We start from the raw sequence: 16,735 nt of genomic DNA, 5'->3' as shown, positions 1-16,735 counted from the left end.
CACCCTCCACCCCCCAGTCCAGACTCAAGGGTCAGGCCCCAGCCTCCTCCCTCAGACCAGGATTCCAGCCCCAGCCCTCCTGCCTCAGACCCAGGAGTGCAGGCCCCAGCCTCCTCCCTCAGACTCAGAAGCTCAGGCCCCAGTCCTCCTCCCCTCAGGACCAGAAGCTTATACTGAAGACCTCCTCCCTCATACCTCGGAGTTCAGCTCTTCTCCCTGAAACTCAGGAGTACATACCTAAGTCCTCCTCCCTCAGACTCAAGAGTTTAGACCAAGCCCTCCTCCTTCAAACCCAGAAGCCTATACTCAAGCCCTCCTCCCTCAGCTCAGGGGTCCACCCCACCCCCACCTCCAGTCCTTCTCCCTAGCCTCTGGCCATTAGAACCAAGCAACCCAGCTAGTTTCCAGCCCAGCCAGCTCAGGACTGAAACACAAGTTCTCAGTCCTTCCCTGGCTCTATGGCTTCCAGATTTCGGAGTTGGGACTTCGCAGCCCCGCCTCCGGACCCTCGGGGGAAACAAATCTCTCTGGGTTCTGCCTGTTGAAGACCCGGCCCCCAGCCCCTCCTTCCTAGAGGCCTCCCTCCCCCGCCCCTTGTCCCCTTAAAATACCCGGGATCCCTATGGCAACAGGCGCCCGCGACAGGTGCGGGTGTTATTTACGGGTCGAGCCCGAAATAGCCGGTGGGGTGAGGGGGTGGGCGGATGGGGCGAGGCCGGGAGCGAGCGCAGCGGGTCCGGAGGGCCGAGCGGGCGGAGGCGAGCAAAGTCGGACGCTTCGGAGGCATCGCGGAGCTGGGGCCGGCGCGGTGCCGAGGCAGGAGAACGCTAGGGGCCCGTGCCCGGGAGACCCGGGTGGGAAGACCGAGGGGAGCGCGGGACCCCGAGCTGGGTCTGGAGCGATCCCGGCCGGGCCAGCCCTGGGAGCCCGGGGGAGGGGGAGCCGAGTGACTGGAGGCAGACTCACTGTGTCCCTTCCCAGGTCCTGTGTCCCCCAGGGTACTTTGCTCTGGTTTTCTGAGCCACAGTGTGGACCAACCACAGTGCCTTGGTCTGAGCCTTGTCAGGACCCCAGGTCTTTCTGCTGCGCCCCCAGAGAGTTCCCCAGCCTCTTTTTCTGGACCCCACCGTGATTCTCAGCCACTGTGGGGACCTGGGCTCTTTTCTGAGTAGTTCCTGACTCACCCAACCCCCCTTTTCCCCGGAATTCCAGTAGGGCACCCGGATCTGCTGTGAATATTGGAGGATCCTCTTTGCCTCTCAGATACTTGGAGGGGTATCTAATCTTCCCTGGGAAACCCCAATTCTAACTCTTGTATAATCTAAAGGTGTTGTGATTTCCTCCCTTTTCAAACTCTGAGCCCGAACAACCCTAGACCATTTCTCTCAAACACACGAAGCACCTCAGCTCCCCTCTCTGGGAGAATTCTGAGGCTTACTGGAGAGAGCCTACCAGACTGGGCTGGTCTTTCCCCTGGAGCTCCCCAGGATAGGTGAACCTCAGGAGCCTGGCTTTTCCTCTAGGCCTCACCTTTGCCAAATTCACGTGCACAAGCCCAGGTGGTGTCTGTTTAAATCTATCAGGCATCCTTAGGTCAAGAATACAGTTTCTTTGTTTCTTTGTTTTTGTTTATTTTTCCTCTCCCGAGAGGCAGAGGCCTCCACTCTTGCTTTTGGGGTTCAGCTTTTGCTCATTCCCAATCTAGCTGACATTGAGCACCCCCTCCCCACTTCCTTCAAAAGTCCAGGCCCTGTTCCCTGCCCCTCAGGGACCCCTGCACAGATCTGTCTGACTCCTCGAAGCTCGCCTGAGCTCTGCCCGCTCCCATCATCATGATGATGTGGTCTAACTTCTTTATGCAAGAGGAGGATCGCCGTCGAGCCGCTGTGGGACGGCGTCGTGCCCAGGGACAGCAGAATCTCGGTTTGACTCCGGAGCGCGAGGGCAAGATCAAGCTGGTGTTGCTGTTGGCTACGGTGGGTGCCACACTGGCTGTGCTGTCCGTGGGCACCGAGTTCTGGGTGGAACTCAATACATACAAGACCAACGGCAGCGCCGTCTGTGAGGCTGCCCATATGGGGCTGTGGAAGGTGTGCATCAAGCGGCTGTGGCAGGCTGACGTGCCCGCGGGCAGGGAGACCTGTGGCCCGGCTGAGCTACCAGGAGGTGAGAGGCAGTGTCCTGAACCCAGGCCTGTGTCCCACAGTCAGGGAGAAAGAAGCTTATATCTGGGAAAACCTTGTTCCGGGAGGAGGGTGGGGAGTCTTTTCCCTAAGAAATGATTTGTGCCCAGATCAACCTGTGCTTACAGAAACTGGAGAGAAAGGGAGTGGGGAAGGGAAGCTCAGACATAGCTCATGTCCTTAAGTAGCATATCTCCTAAAGAAACTTGTTTCTTAAAGTTTGTCTTTTAGCTATGGCCTGTGCCCCAGACCAGCCTGTACCCCAAGAGACAGCCTGTGCCTCCAGACCCAGCTGGTACCCTCAGAACAGCCTGTACCCACCCCCGCCAACCCGTATCCCCTAGAACTGCCTGCATTCCCCGTCAGACAGGCATGCACCCACAGACAGCCTGTGCCCTTCACTAGAAGCCTGGAGACATCCCACATTCCCACTCTGTGAGCCTATGTGGAGACAGACCACCCTACGCCCACCCGGAAGTAAAAAAATCTGTGCTGATTCCCTGTTTGTGGATACAGTCGAATGAAGTTCTTCCCAGGGTGCCTCTCACAATTCCGGGTGCACACTGACTCTCCTGGGAAATGTTTATTTCCAGTCTCCCTCACCTCTACGTGGTCAGAGCAGACATTGTCCAACCCTGTCCCCCTTGCCCTACAGACACTCCATAACCCTTCTTTTCCCCCATGATGGTTCTTTTGCTCTCAGCTGTGCCAGAGGGCTATCCTGTACCTCTCACTCTCTGACAGAACATGCTATGCCCTTTTCTTAGACAAGTGGGACATTCTATACCCCCGGGAACTGGATAGGTGTTTATTTTACCTCTTTTGACTCAAGGATAATGTTTGACAGCCATCAAAAACCGCTTTGGGTATCATTTATTCAGTGAGATCTCTGCCATGCTGCTCCTCAAGTCTTAGGACTCCTCAAGGAATACCTTTCACCCCTTCTGGGCTCTGAATGGATTTCTTTTCATTCCTCAACCCCTCCTTTTCCAGATGTGATAATGGAACCCACATAGGATGCCCTAAGCCTTTGAAGTGGGAAGCTTCTGTCTGGGGCTTGAACTACTTGCCTGTCCTAATGAGCTATCTTAAACAGTTCTTTTCTGGTGTTTCTCACTGCTTGGCATCTCAGTCAAGATGATCCCAAACCTTTGCAAAATGGGATAATGAAAACGAATATGGGATGCTAGCTGGGCCTGGTGGTGCACTTCTGTAATCATAGGTACTCAGGAAGCGGAGGCAGGAGGATTGAGAGCGCAAGGGCAGCCTGGGATACCGAGGGAGTTGAAAGTCAGCCAGGGCAACTTTGTGCGATCCTCTCTTAAAAAGCAAAAAGAGAGCTGGGGGGGCATGTCTCAGTGGTAGAACATTTGCCTAGAGTCCCCCAGTGAGGGGCTGGGTGTGTGGCTGAGAGGTAGAGCACCTGCCTAGAATCTCACATTAAGGAGCTGGGAGTGTGGCTTAGTGGTAGACCATCTGCCTAGAATCCCCCAGTGAGGGGCTGGAGCACAGCTCGGTGATGGATTACCTGGATTACCACCATACTTGTTCTACGGGGAGGGGGAGCGGGAGAATAAGGAGCAAGAACTTTTAGTGCCTAGTCTGTGCCTCAGGCTGGTTCTATGGGGTTTGACTCTCGGACGTCTCTGTTCCTAAGAGCTATGCCTTATTGTGTGTCACTGGGGCTTAAAAGGTCTCAGAGGCCTTCACTCTTTGGGAGAGAAGACTGTTGTCCTCCGCCACTTCACTGTGTGTGATGAGGTCCTTCGCATCTCTTGCTATTCCCTCTACTTGTCAAAAAGGACTTCACCACTGAGCATGGAGGCACACACCAGTACTCAGGAGGCAGAAGCAGGAAGATCAGGAGTTCAAAGCCAGCCTGGCTATATAGTGAGTTATAGGCCAGCCTAGGCTGCATAACACCTTTTGTCAAAAACAAAACAAAATAAGACGACTTCACCTTTCTTATAAGGCCGTTCCCAACATCCCACAATTCTGCCTCATCAGAGGACCTTTCTTGGATTCCACTGTCTCAAAGAAATAATTTCATTTAAAAATTAAAAGAAAGCCATTATGTCCCTTGTCTATCAGAGAGTGACTCACTCTGTTGCTTCCCAAGCCAGTTTGTCCTATCCTCTGTGGGACATGGACACAAAGTCCTGTTATCAGCAGCCAAATGGGATGCCAGACACCACACCCAGCCCCAGAAGGACTCTGTATTCTCTCATGGGTGTAGAATGTATCCTCTACCCATGGCTACAAAGAGCATCTTCCTTTCACAGGAAGTGCCCTTTGCCTCTTGGTGCTGGAGGCTGACAGGCTTATACTTGGAGCTGCTCCTGCCTGGAAACTGCAAACCCTTCTTCCCTGAGCTGAAATCGGGCATGCCCCATACCCTCACTTGACGTGATTTATCTCCTTGTCCCTTCATATCTTCCCTTCAAATGATAAGGTTCCATTTCCACCTCTCCAAATTGTCTGGCTCCTTTTCCAATGTTCTCTGACCCTTGTGATTCTGCATCTTCCCTTCTCTTCTTCCGCGTCTCATTTTCCCCATATGCAGAATAAAAGAGTAGGTCAGAGTGTAGAAGGCACGCGAGAAGTACATGTACGTGCTTGCCTAGTGTGCACAAAACCCTGAGTTTGATTCCCCAGCACCACATAAGCCAGGTATGGTGCCACACACCTATAGTGCGAGCACTTGGGAGGTGGAGGCAGGAGGGTCAGAAGTTCAAGGCCGTCCTTAGCTTTGCAGCAGGTTCAAGGTCAGCTCAGGATACATGAAACCCTGTCTTAGCAAGTTAGAACATTCTGTTTTCTCATATTGAGATTAACAGTGGCATTGAGTGAATTTTACATATGTTTACATAAAATGTTTACATAAAAAATGATTGTCTGCTTTCACAGGGTTCTTCTCATGCTATGCCTTAATTTTTTTTTCTTTTTAAAGACAACGTATCACGTAGCCCAGTCTGGCACCACATCTGCCTATTTTAAAATTTATTTCCCAAGCTGGGCATGGTGGTACATACCTTTTGTCCCAGCACTCAGGAAGCAGAGGCGGGAAGATCTCTGTGAATTTGAGGCCAGCCTGGTCTACATAGCAAATTCCAGGATAGCCAGGGCTACACAGGGAGACTCTGTCTCAAAGAAAATTCTCTCCTACGTGTTTGACGTTGCATCCATGCACACATGTTTTGACTTGGAAATATATGTAGAGTTTGAGTTTTTATATGTGTGTGTTTTGATTTGAAGAAATGGTATTATGCGATTTTTATATTGTTTTCAATGTAAGTTTTCTTGCTCAACGCTGTGATTTCCAAATTTCTCCTACTTACTTTATGTTTTTGTAGTTCATGGAGACTCTATGTTACAACAATGTCCATGAGAACATCTGTCTCAACTGTCCATTGCTCAAGAGATGGACACTAGGTTATTTCCTACTACACCTTAGTAAACGATGCCACAGAGAACAACCATATCTGTATTCCTATACGTGGTATTCTTTCCTTTTTGGGAAATCCAGAAATGAAATTATTGTGTCATAGGGCAAAGACATACAAACACGTGTCACTTAGTGGTAGAGATGTGTTCTGAAAAATGCATGTTTAAGCTAATTCATCTTGAGAACATCAAAGTGTGTACTTATGTAGACTAGGATGACTTCTATGTGACATTATCGTGATTTATTTTACTTTTGAATTATGTGATACGTGGGGATGATGTGTACCCTACCTGTGTGTGAAGTCCCAGAAAGGTGCACAGAATCCAGAAAAGGGCATTGGATTATCTCATACTGGAATTGCTGTTGTAAGCAGCCCAATGTGGGTACCAGGACCCTAACTCAGGTCCTCAGCAGGGGTGGCATATGCTTTTAACCCCTGAGCCATCTCCCCAGCTGCAAATGACATACGTTTATTGTTCCTCAGCTATGCCCACAGCCCGTTACTTATCTGAACAGTTATTGCCTGCTCTATACCTGTACTTCGTTTTCTAAGCATGTCAGAGCCCTTCACCAGTGCCAGTTTACACTCCCAGCTGCTTCCTCGGATTCCCCTCCATGCTTCATACTGCCCTTTCAATATTTGCCCAACTAATTGATGTGAAGTGGTACCTCCCTGCTGGTTCAAGTTGCGTTTCTCCGACTCCCGCTGCAGCAGAGTCTCTCTTCATGTACTTGTGAGCTATCCAGACCTGCCCTCCCGTGAATAACTATTCATATTCTTTGCCCGTGTTTCAATGGGGTTACTTCTCTCTCCCACTTGCTAATCTGCAGGAGCCCTTTGTGGATACAGCATAAGAGAGAGGAACTTTTCCCGAGTCTCTTAGCCTCCTGGTACCTGCATCTTGGTGTCCTTTGTTGAATGAAATGATAACTCATTTCCAATCCACTTGCTCCTAGGACTCACATGAAGGAGCCAGGAGAGAGACTGTCAACTCATTTAAAGAGGAAGAATCTGAGGGTCCAGAGAGGTTAATGGCTCACTTGTGCCAAAGGCTTAGACTGCAGGGCTTGGGGTTAAAACCTTAGTCCCTGGACGTCAGTGATGTGGCAAGTGTTATTTACCTCTCAGTGTCATTTTCTATCTTGGTGCATTTATTTATTTATTGCCCTCCCCCAACCGTGTGTGTGTGTGTGTGTGTGTGTGTGTGTTTGTGTGTGAGACAGACAGGAGTCAGCTCTCTCCTTCACTCAGGTCATCAGGCTTAGTAACAAGCACCTTTATATGCTGAACCGTCTTGCCAGCCTGATTTTTCTCTGCTGTGTGTTAGCCATACTAATATTCTATTTGTAGTTCCCTGTAGTGCCTGGGTAGTGTCCAGCCTTGAACTTACACAAAACTTCACGTCATCATCTCCCTTTTTTCCTTCCTGCACCCCGCAGAAGCAAACTGCACCTACTTCAAATTCTTCACCACAGGGGAGAATGCACGCATCTTCCAGCGAACCACCAAGAAAGGTGAGGACGTCTCATATGGTGACAAGGGAGGGCTGGGGCTAGGATGGCAGCTCTGAAGCAGTGAGTGACAGTGTTGTGCTCAGCATGGGCTCAGCTTCGGTGGCTGCCCCATATTAGGAGGGTGATGGTGAGTTAAGGATGGGGACAACAGCCAGGCGGTGGTGGCGCACGCCTTAATTCCAGCACTCAGGAGGCAGAGGCAGGTGGATCTCTGTGAGTTCGAGGCCAGCCTGATCTACAGAGTGAGTTCCAGGACAGCCAGGGCTGTTACACAGAGAAACCCTGTCTCAAAAAAAAAAAAAAAAAAAAAAAAAAAAAAAAAAAAAAAGAGAGAGAGAGAGTGAGGACAATGATCACCAGACTGTGTGTCCAGCACTCTGACCGCTAACTCTGCCTGTACTGTGTGGCTTGGGCAAATCATACTTCCTCTCTGTATTGAGCATTATAAGCATGTTAAAGATACTTTATATGCTAATCCCAACACCCGTGTTTGTTAGCACAAACTCTAGTTCTTGCTATGACCCTGCAAGGCTGAGACTTTAGCTTCATCATCCAGGTGAGACAACAAATCAGAAATGGTTGAGAGTATTATTATCCATTTCCCACAAAAGGGCAGGGGCACTAGCCCAGTCCTAAAAACCCCCGAATCTACAGAAACGTATGTGAACAATGGAAATGTGCACACTGGTCCATCTGAGGGCCTGAAGCCACATGGAGCTGCTGAGTACTCAGAAGGTGGCTGGTATGATGGGGAAAATGTGTTTTTTTTTTTTTTTTTTTTTTTTTTTTTTTTTGGTTTTTCGAGACAGGGTTTCTCTGTGTAGCTTTGCGCCTTTCCTGGAACTCACTTGGTAGCCCAGGCTGGCCTCGAACTCACAGAGATCCGCCTGGCTCTGCCTCCCGAGTGCTGGGATTAAAGGCGTGCGCCACCACCGCCCGGCGGAAAATGTGTTTTTAATGTTAACTTCAGTGAACTTAAAATAGAATGTGTGTCTGTAGCTACTACTCTACCGAACAGTGCAACTCTGAGGACTTTGTCCTTTTTACTCTAAATACGGCTTTGTGAACATCACTCCAATGCCTCAGTGTCTCCACAGAGGAACTGGGATCATTTCATGTCTCTTACTGTTTTTTTTTTTTTTTTTTTAATAAGAATTTACTTTTTTTTTTTTTTTTTTTGTGACAGGGTTTCTCTGTGTAGCTTTGCGCCTTTCCTGGAACTCACTCTGTAGCCCAGGCTGGCCTTGAACTCACAGAAATTTGCCTGGCTCTGCCTCCCGAGTGTTGGGATTAAAGGTGTGCACCACCACCACCCGGCTTTAAATAAGAATTTAATGCAGCTAAACTTGTGAGTCCTGGTCAATATGAGAGCCCCTTACTGTCTCCATTCTTTTCTCATGTGAGCTGGGTCAAGTCACTGTTCACCTCTGAGATGTTAAAATAACCTGACGCATTCATATGGACCACCTACTACATGCTGAGCACCACACTGGGCACTTGATGTGACTCCTAACCTGGATTTTCCAGAGCCGAAGACTGAGAGGGGTCGTAGCACTTTACCAGAATTTTCCAGCTGGGAAGTAGTTGTGGAAAATTTCAACCTGGGTGGTTGCAAGATAGCGCATCACCTTTGTCACTGTCCCCTACACCTTATTGTAAGATGAATTGCTAAACTGTTTTATTAATAAAAAAACAGAGTTAGATATTGGGGTGAAAACTGAAAGATCAGAGGAATAGGACAAGCCACAGCCAACCTCACCTTACCAACTCCTCAACCTCCAGAGAGCTACTTCCTGAATGCCCATGCCTATATCCCTTTTGTGCCTTGCCATCTCACTTCCTCTCTCTGCCCAGCTACATCACTTCTTTCTGCCCAGCTCTGTCACTTCCTGTCTGTCTGTACAGACCTCCAGACCTCTATGGTTAACTAGCACTGGGACTAAAGGCTTGTGCCAATACGCCTGGCTCTGTTCCCAGTGTGGCCTTGAACTCACAGAGGTCTGGATGAATCTCTGCCTCCTGAATGCTAGGATTAAAGGCATGTACTACTACTGCCTGACTTCTGTGTTTAATATAGTGGCTGGCTTTTTCCTGTGATCCTCAGATAAGCTTTATTGGGGTGCACAAATAAAATATCACCACACCCTATCCCCTCCTCTTCATCGTCTCTTAACCCAGTGATGACCAAAGGATAAGCTGCAGATGGTCATTCCAGTATCCCTGACCTGGCCTTGTCCCCTTTTTGTTCTATAACCTGAGCCAAGTTAACTAACTGATCCATCCAAGCCTCCGTTCACTCAACAGTGTAAGTAACAAGCTCTCAGGAGGACTTTGAAGTCCTCCATCCTTCTGGTTCTGGTTCTTGTGGAGAAGTGCTGTCCATTCTTTTGTTCCCATGTTCTCTGCCTCTTCCTTGGCCCCTCCTTGCAGAAGTAAACCTGGCAGCTGCTGTGATAGCCGTGCTGAGCCTGACAGCCATGGCCTTGGGCTGCCTCTGTGTCATCATGGTGCTCAGTAAAGGTGCAGAGTTCCTGCTCCGCTTGGGAGCTGTCTGCTTTGGCCTCTCAGGTGAGGGCTGAGTGTGTGGAGGCCAAGGACATTGCATGCTGGGAAGTGAGTGAGGTCTCTACACACCGCTGCATGCTGGGAGGTTGGATTCCACATACTGTTGCATGCTGGGAGGTGGGAACTCTATATCCTACTGCATGCTAGGAGGTGGATCTCTACACACTGTTGCATGCTGGGTAGTTGGATCTCTACCAACTGCTGTATACTGAAAGTTAGCATCTCTGCTCACATTTGAGTGCTGAGCAGTGGAAAATCCACACAATGTTGTGTGCTGGGAAATAGAATCTCTAAGCACAGCTGCATGCTGGGAGTGAGGAGAAACCCAAGAGCTCTAGTAGGCTCAAAGATGGAAGAATTCCAAGGACTCTTGCTGGCAAGGTTTATTTAGATTTAACTGCTGTTTTGCATTTGGAGCTGGGAGTGCCAAGTACACTGAAAATGGAATCTCTACTCACTACTCGATGCTGGGAGCAGAGGATAGGTCTGTTCAAGGGCTGTAGTAGGTTCAGAGATGGAAGAATTCCAAATCCTGTTGTCTGCAGAAGAGTGGAATGTCTCCAAATACTATTTGGGGTTTGGACATGGGGTCTCCAATGATTGTTTGATGTCAAGGGGAAGGGGTTGATCTCCAGGCACTGTTGCATGCCAGGAGCTAGGGTGAGTTTATGTAAAATCTAAAAGCTAGGAACATTCTAAACCCTGCTGTTGCATGACAATTGAATTCTCTCCAAGCAACTCTTTTAGATTTGGCCTGGAATCTCCAACACTGTTGTATTCTTGGAGGTGGAGGCAGGTCTCTGAGCAGTATTGCATGCTGGGAGGGCAAAGGAGCTCACGGCTGAGCAGGTCTGAAGATGAGAGAGTCTCAAGCCATTAAGAAAGTTTCTAGCCGGGCGGTGGTGGCGCACGCCTTTAATCCCAGCACTCGGGAGGCAGAGGCAGGTGGATCTCTGTGAGTTCGAGGCCAACCTGGGCTACCAAGTGAGTCCCAGGAAAGGCACAAAGCTACACAGAGAAACCCTGTCTCGAAAAACCAAAAAAAAAAAAAAGAAAAAAAGAAAGTTTCTAAACAGTCTTTGAGTTTTGGACTTGGTGTCTGCAGCGACTGTGTTGTGTTCTTTTTTTTTTTTTTTTTTAAAGAAATGGTTTATTTATTTCTTTTATGTGTATGAGTGCTCTGTCTTCATGCATACCAGAAGAGGCAATCAGACCCCATTACAGATGGTTATGAACAACCATGTGGGTGCTGGGAATTGAACTCAGGTCCTTTGGAAGAACAGCCAGTGCTCTTAACTACTGAGCCATCTCTCCAGCCTGACGTGTTGTATTCTTGTAGGTGAAGATCCAGAAAAAAAAATGCCACATTTTGTGAAATGTACACCTCAGTAATAACAAAGACTTCAGTTTAGTTCACATCTATCTCAAAGTATTACAGCGAGTGGACTAGCTAAAGGTTGCTATTATTTTTATTTATTTATTTTTATTTTATATGTATGAGTGCTTGTCTTCATGCGTGTCTGTTCACCATATGTGTACCTGGTGCCTGAGGAGTCCGGAGAAGGGCATTGGATCCATTGGAACTGGAACTATAGATGGTTGTGAGTGCTGGGAACCCAACCTGGGTTCTCTGCATGAGCAGCAAGTGCTCTTAAATCACCAAGCCACCTCTCCAGCCCCAAAGACTATACTAGTCTTCATTTTGTTGATAAGAACACTGAAATTCAAAAAAATCAAGTGACTTCTCATAGCCACACAACTAATGGCAGAGGTGGGACTTTTTTTTTTTTTTTTTTTAAAAAAAAAACTTGTTCACGTGAAGTTTTACACTCATACATACACAAACACGTATGTACTTTGTTCACATCCCCACCCCATTCATCCTCCCTTGTCCCTCTCCTGCTAACCCCCTTCCTTCCAAGTCCCCCTTCAACTTTTTGGTGCCCCACTGCATTTAATTGGTGTTGCTTGCATGGATAGAGGGTTGTTTACTTGACTAAAGTCAAGTTACCAGTGGCTACAACACCACTGAGGAATATATTTCTCCTTGGCCAGAAACCATTAACTACCTACATCTCCCCTTTTCATAATGGATAACCAGTCTTGTGCAGGTCTTGTGCAGGTAGCCACCAAGAGGTAAGGCTTGATGCTAAGCTTTCTTGGCCTCTTTTTCGCTGAATTTTGTTGTTGAATTTTGGGACTTTTGCTTCTGTGGGGTCTTTGTAGGCTTAGAGCTGTTATGATAGAATGAATGCCTAACTGGAGACTCTGTGTTTTATGCCCTACTTAAGATGCTAGGTGTGTCTTGAATCGTGGGGTGTCATTGGGAGATTCCGCCTATCATTCAGAGTTTCCTTGTTGAACCAGATGCAATGATTAGAAAAATAGCTAAGCATACAAATTCATTTCTTTATTCTTTGTATGGTTGTGAATACTCGTATGTTCTAGGAGATGCTAGAGATGCAAGACTAAATCAAATAAGACACCATGTGTGCTATCTAGTGCTCTTCATTCTGGCTGATAACAACTAATAATTACATGTATAACCATTCAACTGCTATTGTGATGAGAAGGGATATGAAGACTACACTGTTATGGTATTGCATGTCAAAAAAAAAAAAAAAAAAAAAAAACCTCCCCAAGAAAGTGAAGTTTAAGCTGATGCTCAAAAGATAATGGGAGTTATCCAAAGTATGGTATCGACAATTGAAGTGGCAATAGGTGATGTCGGAGATGTTGATGGTGTCAGTATTGATAATGATGGTGGTGGTGTGAGAGTGATGATGTGGGTATTGATGGGGTGGTGGTGATGATGGAGATTATTATGGGACTGATGGTGATGATGGTGGTGATAGGTGGTGATGATGGTGATGATTGGTGGTTATAGGTGGTGATGATGGTGATTGTGATGGGATTGATGTTGATGGTGGTGATGATAGTGATTGTGATGGGATTTATGGTAATGATAATGATGATAGGTGGTGAAGATGGTGATTATGATGGGATTGATGGTGATGATGGTGATGATAGGTGGTCATGATGGTGATTATAACGTAATTGATGGTAATGATGATGATGATGATGGTGATTATGATGTGATTGATGGTGCTGATGGTGCTGATGGTGGTGATAGAGATGGTAGTGATGACAGTCAAAGTGCAGATAGTGATGTTGGTGATTATGGTGGGGTGAGGGTAGGGATGGAGATCATAGTGTTGATAGGTTGTGATGATCATAGTGATGACAGTGGTGGTGACTCTAGAGATGATGGTGGTAGATGTTAATGTTTGTGTGGTGGCTGTGACGGTGGTGGTGTCATTGCATTGTTAGTGATGAGTGATAGATACTGTCCTAGTTAGGGTTTCTGTTCTCTTTCTTTCTTTCTTTCTTTCTTTCTTTCTTTCTTTCTTTCTTTCTTTTTTTTCTTTCTTTTTTTCTTTTTTTTTTTTTCTTTTTTGAGACAGGGTTTCTCTGTGCAGCCCTGGCTGTCCTGGAACTCAGTCTGTAGACTAGGCTGGCCTCAAACTCATAGAGATCCACCTGCCTCTGCCTCCTGAGTGCTGGGATTAAAGGTGTGCACCACCACCTTCCGGTTTCTATAGCTGTGATAAAACACCGTCATCAAAAAGAGCTTGATGAGCATAAGGTTATTTCGTCTTATGCTTCCAAGTAACAGTCCATCACTAAGGAAAGTCAGAGCAGGAACTGAAGCAGGGCAGGAACTTGGAGACAGGAACTGAAGCCAAGGCCATGGCAGGATGCTGCTTACTGTCTTGCTCCTTTTGGCTTGCTCAGCCTGCTTTTTTATATCACCCAGGAACACTGATTTCCATAGCAGCTATAGTATTTTAAACTCACACCAAACGTGAACATGGGTTCCCTTTTCTCCATATCCTTTCCAGCATTTGTTTTCATGTATCCATGACTAGCCTGGTATTTATTATGTAGCCCGGGCCGGCCTTGAACTTGTAGCAATCCTGAGTACTAGGATTATAGGCATGCACAACCATTCCTGACTCTCCCTACTTAAAAAAAAATGGAGATGCTGGAGAGATGGCTCAGTGGTTAAGAGCAATTGGTGTTCTTCCACAGGATCCAAGTTTGGTTGCACTCATGTTAGACAGATCATAGCTGCCTATAACTCCAACTCCAGAGGCTTGCTGCTCTTTTCTGGCCTTTGTGGGTATTGCACTCACATAGTATACACACACACACACACACACACACACACACACACACACACACACATAAATACACCTTTAATTTTCTTTTCTCCCTACCGAGTATCACTCTCTGAAATCCTCTTTCCTTCTCCTATATTTGTTTTAGAAGGTGCAATATGTCACCACCAGGTCAGTGGTGTCTAGTTTGTGTTCTTTGTTTGGCAGGAGTGTCTACGGATTTCTCTGAAGTGACTTTCAAAAGATTGGAGAAAAATCCCATAAAAAGCTAGCTAACCGGGCGGTGGTGGCGCACGCCTTTAATCCCAGCACTCGGGAGGCAGAGCCAGGCGGATCTCTGTGAGTTCGAGGCTAGCCTGGTCTCCAAAGCGAGTTCCAGGAAAGGCGCAAAGCTACACAGAGAAACCCTGTCTTGAAAAACCAAAAAAAAAAAAAAAAAAAAAAAGCTAGCTAAGTGTTGTGGTGCATACCTATAACCCTAACACTCAGGAGGTTAAGACAAGAAAATCGTGAGTTAGAGAACAGCCTGAGCTACATAGCAAGACTGTCTCAAACCAAGAAACAAACAATTCCTTTAAAAACAATAATGATTGCAGCTAGAGCAATGTCTCAGCAGTTAAGAGCACTGGCTGCTTTTCCAGAGGACTGAGGTTTGATTCCTCACAACCATTAATATCTCCAGTTCCAGGGGATCCGATACCTCTGTGGGCACTTCGTGAACATAGTGCACAGACAAAAATGCAGGCAAAATAACCAAACATATAAAAATGCTTGCCAGGTGTGGTGGCACATGTCTTTAATCCTGGCACTTGGGAGGCAGAGGCAGGAGGATTTCTGTGAGTTCCAAGCCAACATGGCCAACATATCAAGCTTCAGGACAGCCAGCACTATAGAGATCCTCCCAACCCAAATAAAAGTGATTAAGCCAGGCATAGTAGGAAATGCCGGTAATCCCACTATTTAAACAAATGGAGAAGGATTTCTGTAACTTCAAAGCCAGCCTGGTATACATAATGACTTCCAGGGCAGCTTGGGCTATAGGAGACCTTGTCTCAAAATGAAGCAATGGGAGGCTGGGGAAATGGTTCAGTCAATAAAGTGCTTGCTGTTGCAAGCGTGGGAACCTGAGATTAGTCTCCGGAACCCACTAAACGCAAGACAGCTTTTATACTCTATACTTTATAAGTCTATAGTCCCAGCAGGGTGACAGAGACAGGAGAACTTGCTGGCTAGTGAGTCGAGCTAAATTAGTGAGCACTGGGCCAGTGAGAGGCCCTGTCTCAAAAAATTAGGCATAGGGCCTGCAAGACGGCTCAGCAGGCGTAGGGACTTGACAGCAACCTCGATGACCTGAGTTCACTCCCCAAGTCCCAGGTGGTGGAAGGAGAGAATTGATCCCTACAGTTTGTCTTCTGACCTCCACGCATGTGCCGTGGTGCACACACATGCTCCCCAAAATGTAATTTAAAAATGTCTTAAAAAATAAAGTGGGTGGCCGGGCGGTGGTGGCGCACGCCTTTAATCCCAGCACTCGGGAGGCAGAGCCAGGCGGATCTCTGTGAGGTCGAGGCCAGCCTGGGTTACCAAGTGAGTTCCAGGAAAAGGCGCAAAGCTACACAGGGAAACTCTGTCTCGAAAAACCAAATAAAATAAAATAAAATAAAATAAAAATAAAGTGGGAGCTGGGGGTGTAGCTCTGCGATAGAGGACTTGCCTAGCAAGTACAAGGCCCTAGGTTCAATCCCCAGTGCCTCAAAAAAAGTGGAAAGTAATTGAGGAAGGTACCTTGCATTGACCTCTTCATGCATACACACATGGGCATGCATTGCATGCATACACACACACACACACACACAGAGAGAGAGAGAGAGAGAGAGAGAGAGAGAGAGAGAGAGAGAGAGAGAGAGCAAGAAAAAAGTCTGCATGTTAAGCACAGATGTAATATTTCCTGTCCCCCACTGGTGGAAAGAGGATGACTGTTGGACAGCCGAGGGAAATCGTAAGAGGATCCTTGGTTAGTAAAGGAACAAAGGGGTGACAATCTCAAACCCAAACTGGAGTCCCAGGGCTAAGAGTCTCACTCTCTTTTATCTCTCTATCTCTCTACTTACTTATTTATGTACACTGGTGTTTTGCCAGGGCTGGGAGTCTCACTGTCTATTCTTATTTATTTGTTTGTTTGTTTTTATGTGCATTTGTGTTTTGCCTGCATGTATATCTGTGTGGAGTCACAGCTGTGAACCACCATGTGGTTGCTGGGAATTGAACCGGTGGTCTTCTGGAAGACCAGTGGGTGCTTTTAACCACTGAGCCATCTCTCCAGCCTGAGTCTCGCTCTGTTCTTCCCCTACAGGCCTACTGCTCTTCGTCAGCCTGGAGGTGTTCCGGCATTCCGTTAGAGCCCTGCTTCAGGGAGCCAGCCCTGAGACTCCCCCAGCTCCACGCCTGACCTATGAGTATTCCTGGTCCCTGGGCTGTGGTGTGGCCGCTGGCCTCATCCTGCTGCTGGGGGGCATCTGTTTCCTGTTGCTCACCCTGCCTTCCTGGCCCTGGGGGTCGCTGTGCCCCAAGCGTGGCCCAACCACCTAGAGCCCTGGCCTGCTTTCTGTAGGCATCTGCCAAGCCTGCCTCAGTTTCCAGCTTTCTCCTCAAGACTTTCCATCTCTCTTTTAGAGAAACTGTTCTTCCCACTCTGGGGGCCCATTTCACAAAAACGTCTTGGTCCCTCATCTTCTCTCTGTCAACAGCAGTTTTGGGGGTGTGGGAGATGACTCGGTAGGTAAAGTGCTTGCTGAGCAAGCAGGAGGACTTAAGTTTGGGCCCCCAGAACCCACTTTCCAAGCCAA

At 47.6% G+C, this 16,735-nt stretch overlaps 1 protein-coding gene across 1 annotated transcript; it reads left to right on the top strand.

The window, feature by feature from the left end:
* Nucleotides 1-1,835: 1,835 nt before the first annotated feature.
* Nucleotides 1,836-16,478, top strand: Cacng6 (calcium voltage-gated channel auxiliary subunit gamma 6). Its single transcript, XM_059253793.1, has 4 exons — nucleotides 1,836-2,166; nucleotides 7,069-7,143; nucleotides 9,574-9,711; nucleotides 16,243-16,478. Exons 1-4 carry the CDS (start codon nucleotides 1,836-1,838, stop codon nucleotides 16,476-16,478), a joined length of 780 nt encoding a protein of 259 aa, XP_059109776.1.
* The last annotated feature ends 257 nt before the right edge of the window (nucleotides 16,479-16,735 follow it).

Source organism: Peromyscus eremicus, chromosome 1 (assembly GCF_949786415.1).
Source record: "Peromyscus eremicus chromosome 1, PerEre_H2_v1, whole genome shotgun sequence".
NCBI classification, from domain to species: Eukaryota; Metazoa; Chordata; class Mammalia; order Rodentia; family Cricetidae; genus Peromyscus; species Peromyscus eremicus.
This window is presented reverse-complemented; position numbering and strand designations above follow the sequence as displayed.